This window comes from Pipistrellus kuhlii, unplaced genomic scaffold (genome assembly GCF_014108245.1).
Source record: "Pipistrellus kuhlii isolate mPipKuh1 unplaced genomic scaffold, mPipKuh1.p scaffold_m20_p_6, whole genome shotgun sequence".
Classification (NCBI taxonomy): domain Eukaryota; kingdom Metazoa; phylum Chordata; class Mammalia; order Chiroptera; family Vespertilionidae; genus Pipistrellus; species Pipistrellus kuhlii.
The window spans coordinates 22,725,500-22,731,043 of NW_023425562.1; the positions used below are offsets into that span (position 1 = coordinate 22,725,500).

A 5,544-nucleotide genomic window follows, 5' to 3' on the forward strand; every position below is an offset into this window, starting at 1 on the left:
AAGCGGCCACACCTCCACCCCAGCTACCATGGTCACTGGCTCAGGCGGTTGTGTGGCCTTCTCCCCGATTCCTTGGCCCTATTCCTTTTTCTACCAATGTAATGCTTTCAAAACATGTCTCCCTGTTTAAAATCCTCTGAGACACATCCTATATAATAAAAGCCTAATATGCTAAGTGTCTGGTCAACTGGTCAGCCGTTCTACCATTCTAAGCATAATATGCTAATGATATGTTAAGGCCACTCAACCGCTCGCTATGATGTGCACTGACCACCAGGGGGTAGACGCTCCAACCAGCAGGTTAGCTTGTTGCTGGGGTCCAGCTGATGGAGACTGGGCAATACAGGCCAGACACACCCTGGAGCCCTCCCATGGTCCCTTCCCAGCTGGCCAACCTCCCACATCTCTCCCCAGGCCTGATCTTGCACTGGTGGGGTCTCTCGGCCTGGCCTATACCCTCTTACAAAATCTGGGACCCTAGGGGAAATGGGAGAGCCAGTTTCAGCACTATCCCGCAGGCCAGGTCACAGAACCCCACTGGTGCATGAATTTGTCCACCGGGCCTCCAGTTCTAAGATAAAGACCTGTCACAGCCAACATTTCATTTCTTAAAGGATCAATGGAAAGATTATGGGCTTTGGAGGCAGGTGAAAGTACCCCTAACTGAGACATCTTGGATAAGTTCACCCCGTTTAAACCCATTTCTCCATCTATAAAATGGGGACAATACACAACGTAGAGTTGTTTTACAATGCCTAACACGCAGTAACCTGGTGATGGTATTAGTTCTACGAGTCACCACTGCCCAGGAAAGGCTGCTTTCTTTCATTCCTGGGCACCTGCCACATGGGAGTGCCAGCTGTGGTGAAGGAAAGACACGTCTCGAGTGTTCCCTCTAAGAGAGCAGGTGCCGTGTCCACCTTGCTCGTCGTTGTACCCACTACCTACTACAGTGCCAGGCACACAGAATATTCACTTGTTAGGTGGAGCTGACAAGGAAAAAAGATCTCTTCCTGTACCTTCCACACACACCTTCAGTGGGGCAAGAAACTGAGGCTGGGCAAGGTGAAGTGTGAGCTGTTAGTCGCACTTTGCATCTTATTTCAGGTGTCTGCTACCTTCCTGTAGACCAGGCTTTACCAAACTTCAGTCACATCCAAGCCACGTCACCATGTTTACTCTACTCATTGTCTGTGAGACAAACTGATCCACTTTTTTAACTATGTAAACTAAAAAGAACTTTATAGCAATCACTGTTTTAACTAGAAGATAACCACAAAATCACAGAGCAACAAATATAAAAACAATGTTGTATAAAAGCTTTTTAAAGAGAAATTGGAGTTAAGCAGTATTTTTCATCTTTTTTACCGTAACCCTCAAAAAACATATTTTATATCAAAACCCAGTACTCATCTACATACACACACACACACACACATATATATATATATATATATATATATATATATATATATATACACACACACACATATATATATATATAAATAAGACTTATAAAACAGTATTTAAAAAACTACATGTAATGCACATGTAATGCTATTTCCTAGTGTCTGGTTGTACTTTATTTTTAAAATGCTGCTGGTATCCCACTACATGGATTCCCAGAGGAATGCCAGGAACACCACAAAAAACAACACTGGCTTAAAAGGCTGGTGCAGAGGCACTGTCACTGAGACTTTGTTCTCGTCTCCCCGGGAACGAACAGGGGATACTCCTCTCATGATGTGGTTCCATGTTTTTTACTGCCTGCCCATGGTCCTGAGGAGTAAGCCTGTCCTAGGTTTATTTGTACTCGGTTCTGTCTAGAACAGGGGTGGGGAACCTTTTTTTCTGCCAAGGGCCATTTGAGTATTTATAACATCATTTGCAGGTCATACAACAGTATCAACTTAAAAATTAGCCCGCTATATTTGGACAAACATTGGCAGGGCCAGATCAAATGATTTTGCGGGCCTCACACTGCCCGCAGGCCAGAGGTTCCCCACCCCTGGTCTAGAACATGGCTTATGTACATGGTGAGCTCCTGAGAACAGGTCAGTGCAGGGGATAATGACACTTAACAAGCAAGAACACAGACTTAAACAAAGCACTTAAAAATATCCCAAAGCTTTTTTTTTTTTTTTTAGGTGTAACCCATCCTCTTAGCATTTCTTCAAATTTTCTGTGAGGTAAATAGTGTAACTGTCTGTGGTTGTCACAGACACTCTTCTACCCGACCATAGACCTCTTTCTTCCTCTCAGGCGCACTTCATCCAATTTTTTGAGCACTGGCTTGGCCTTTTTGGAGGAGGCGGAGTAGCTCTTCAGAAAGGCTTCAAACACACTCTCGGTGTTGGGATGGGTACTGAGGAAGGCTTTCTCCAGCACGTACAGGTCAACCCCCTTGTCTTCCGGAAGCGCAGAGATGAAGCTCAGCCCGAAGTCGATGAGCACAATGTCCAGCTGTTCCGGGGGGGGCTTCAGGAGCATGTTCGAGGTGGTGAGATCGCCATGAATGAGGTCCTCGTCGTGCATTCGAGCCAAAACCTGCCCCACGGTCTTGGCTAAGCCGAGGAGGCTTTCGGGAGGTTCTCCGCTCTCGATGGCGGACTGAATAAAATCTCGAACGGTTACCGAGCCCTCGATTTCTTCCATGAATAAGCAGTTAGAAGCATAATCCACAAAGAAGACAACTGGGGCAGAGATCCCTGCAATCAAGACATAACCAGTTTGAATTAGACTTTTTTTTTTTTTAATGGTAAGCTTAACTTTTAAAGATTGACCCAGTTTTTTACATTTTCTATCTGCTTATTTCAGGAAAAAGATTTAGAAACAGTGCAGAATGGTACCTCATAATTCATCTCAAAGTTTCCCCCGCTCATGCGCTTTATAACTGCTCCCTGAACTACACCATGGCTAAGTTCATACTTATTTCCTAAAAAAAGACAGACTAAAAAAGCCAGAAGGGTAAGGGTAGCCCAGGTAAAGCACTATCTGTCTGACAAGGACCCAAACAGGAGGCCAAGCAGTGTACTGGCTTCCAGATTCATCTTCCAAGTCAGAAGGACGAATCGAAATCCCAGCTCCCTTCCTTGTTAGCTGGGAGCAAGGGGTGAAGAAAAGATGAAATCAGCACAGCTAAGCTGACTTAAAAGGGAGTCTGGACCGGTTTGGCTCAATGGATAGAGCGTCGGCTTGGGGACTGAAGGGTCCCAGGTTCAATTCCGGTCAAGGGCATGTACCTTGGTTGCGGGCATATCCCCAGTGGGGGGTGTGCAAGAGGCAACTGATCTATGACTCTCTCATCGATGTTTCTGACTCTCTCTCTCTCTCCCTTCCTCTCAGTACAAAATCAATAAAATATATTTAAAAAATAAAAAGGGAGTCTGTACAGTCAGGCAGACCATATTGGTTCAAATGGGAGGAAGCCCAAGGAAAATATTTTTTTTAAATATATTTTATTGATTTTGTACAAAGAGGAAGGGAGAGAGATAGAAACATGGATGAGATAGAGTCATCGATCAGCTGCCTCTTGCACCCCCCCCCCACTGGGGATGTGCCTGCAACCAAGGTACATGCCCTTGACCGGAATCGAACCAGGGACCCTTCAGTCCCCAAGCCGACGCTCTATCCATTGAGCCAAACCAGTTTCAGCCTAAGGAAAAGATTTTATTTCCCTTTAACTAGCCTTGAGAACTTGAGTTTTTGAACTCTTCAGTTGTGTCAATGCCTAGAGGATATATAAATACTACAGATAACCCCCTGAAGAACTGATATCCATTATGCAGACCATCACTAATCTAGAGGATTAACATTTTAGGCCAATCCAGAAGCTAGGAATACAGGGCTGAGTCTGAGTCTTCTCAAGAACTCCCAACTTTTTTTTTTTTTTTTTTTTTTTTGAACGCTCTGGGTGTTACCTCTTAATGGTTCCAATTTGCAAATTCTAAGACCCTTGAATAAAACTTTTGTCATTTTCAATATTAACAAGGTCTCCTCATGCATTTACGCTTGGTTGCCACTTGTATAACCTTAACGTCACATCAACTTCTCTACACCTCCCTTACTGCATCTATAACATGAGAACAAGACTTCAGAAGATCTATGAATCTTCACTAAATGTCAATCATGCTCAGGATACCGGGAACACTTGGGGTGTAAGGGAGATGCAGCAGGACACAGGGCAGCCATGATCCCTGCTTAAAGCACCTTATACCCTAGAGAGGGCGCAAAAGAAAATACAAACGCAGAAATCACTTCATTAAACCCAAGCAGGGCAGAGATCCGCCAGCCTGTTCACTACTGCATTTCCTCCAGATCTCCCAGCACCTGACAGTTCCGGGGACACAGATGCCTAAAAAACACCAATGTAAGGAAGAAAGGCAGGAAGTGTGAGCGTGAAAAGCCAGTTTTCCCGAGGCAGAGGAATACGAGCTGAGCAGCCTGGCTGGGCCTCTAAGGAGCTGAGTAGCTTTGGGCAAGTTACTTCCCCTCTCTGAGACTCAGTTTCTCACCCAAGAGCAAGTTTACCGTGATGGTGCACAATGGTGTTTTATTGGGGGGGGCGGGGGGGGGGGAGTGACTTAATGAAATCTACCTTCATTAGCACTACATGCCAGTCATGCATTCAAATGTAATACATAATACATGGCATACATGCCTCACCGAATGGTCCCAAGAGCCCTATGAGATTAATACTGCAACTGGAATTTCACAGGAGAGGAAACAGGCTGAGAGGTGAAGAAACGGGTTCCAAGGCTACAGTGGTGTCGGTACTTAAACCCAGAGAGTTGGCTCCAGGGCAGGTACTTATCCTCGCATCTGCTTCTTAAGAGCAATGCATCGATCAGGATCAAACACCGAAACGGCACCAAAGGGGCAACGGAGACCGAGCGCGGTTAAATGACGCCTGTACCGGAGCGACAGGGCAGAGCCTGAACTGACCAGGCCCAGGGCCCTGGCTCCCCCTGAGGCCCAGGGGCTGCCTAAGCGTGAACGAGTGATGGAAGAGGCGGGGACGGAGGAGTGAGTCCTCAAGGCCACGCGGGTTGCAGGGGGCGCAAGGGAGTCCCGTGCCGCACCGCACCGCCCAAGCCCCGGAGCCTCGGCCCCTCCTCGCCCCGAGCCGGGCCGTCTCACCTGCGCGGCGGCAGCGGAGCAGCGCCCGGGCCTCCTGCACCGTCCGCCGCCGGCCGAGCCGCGCCTCCAGCGCCGGGTGCCGGTAGCCCTTAGGGAAGCGGTGCTTCGCCACGGCCGCGCGGCCCTGGAAGCGGCCACGGAACACGCGCGCCTCGGCGCCCTGCTTCACCAGCTCCAGGCCGCTCAGGAAGCGGCTGCACCGCTCCCGGGCCGCGGCCAGCGACTCGGCGGCCAGCGCCTCGGCCTCCGGCGCCGGGTCCCCATTCTTCGCCTCCGCGACGGCTCCCGCCGCCGCCATGGCTGCGCCTCGGCGCCCCTCGGCTCTGCCCGGAAGCTGTCGGAGACGTTCGGCTCGTTCCGCAGAGCCTCGGCTCCCTTGGGCCAATCAAACGCCGACACTCCCGC

General features: G+C 48.7%; 1 protein-coding gene across 2 annotated transcripts; it reads right to left on the reverse strand.

The window, feature by feature from the left end:
• Nucleotides 1-1,744: 1,744 nt before the first annotated feature.
• TP53RK (TP53 regulating kinase) lies at nt 1,745-5,544 on the reverse strand. Of its 2 annotated transcripts, XM_036418190.2 has the most exons (3): nt 5,140-5,544; nt 3,002-3,091; nt 1,745-2,711 (listed from the first exon to the last, which is right to left on the reverse strand). In XM_036418190.2, exons 1-3 carry the CDS (start codon nt 5,435-5,437, stop codon nt 2,230-2,232), a joined length of 870 nt encoding a protein of 289 aa, XP_036274083.1. In that variant the 5' UTR covers nt 5,438-5,544; the 3' UTR covers nt 1,745-2,229. The 2 variants fall into 2 exon arrangements, with proteins under 2 accessions (XP_036274083.1, XP_036274084.1); XM_036418191.2 differs by lacking the exon at nt 3,002-3,091 and having other exon boundaries at nt 1,745-2,708; nt 5,140-5,528.

Coding starts and splice junctions, on each gene's coding strand:
- TP53RK (XM_036418190.2), bottom strand. CDS start 5,437: ATGGCGGCGGCGGGAGCCGTCGCGGAGGCGAAGAATGGGGACCCGGCG. Junction 3,092..5,139: donor GCTCCGCTGCCGCCGCGCAG/GTGAGACGGCCC, acceptor CCAGCTAACAAG/GAAGGGAGCTGGGATTTCGA. Junction 2,712..3,001: donor CCTCCTGTTTGGGTCCTTGT/CAGACAGATAGT, acceptor ATGTCTTGATTG/CAGGGATCTCTGCCCCAGTT.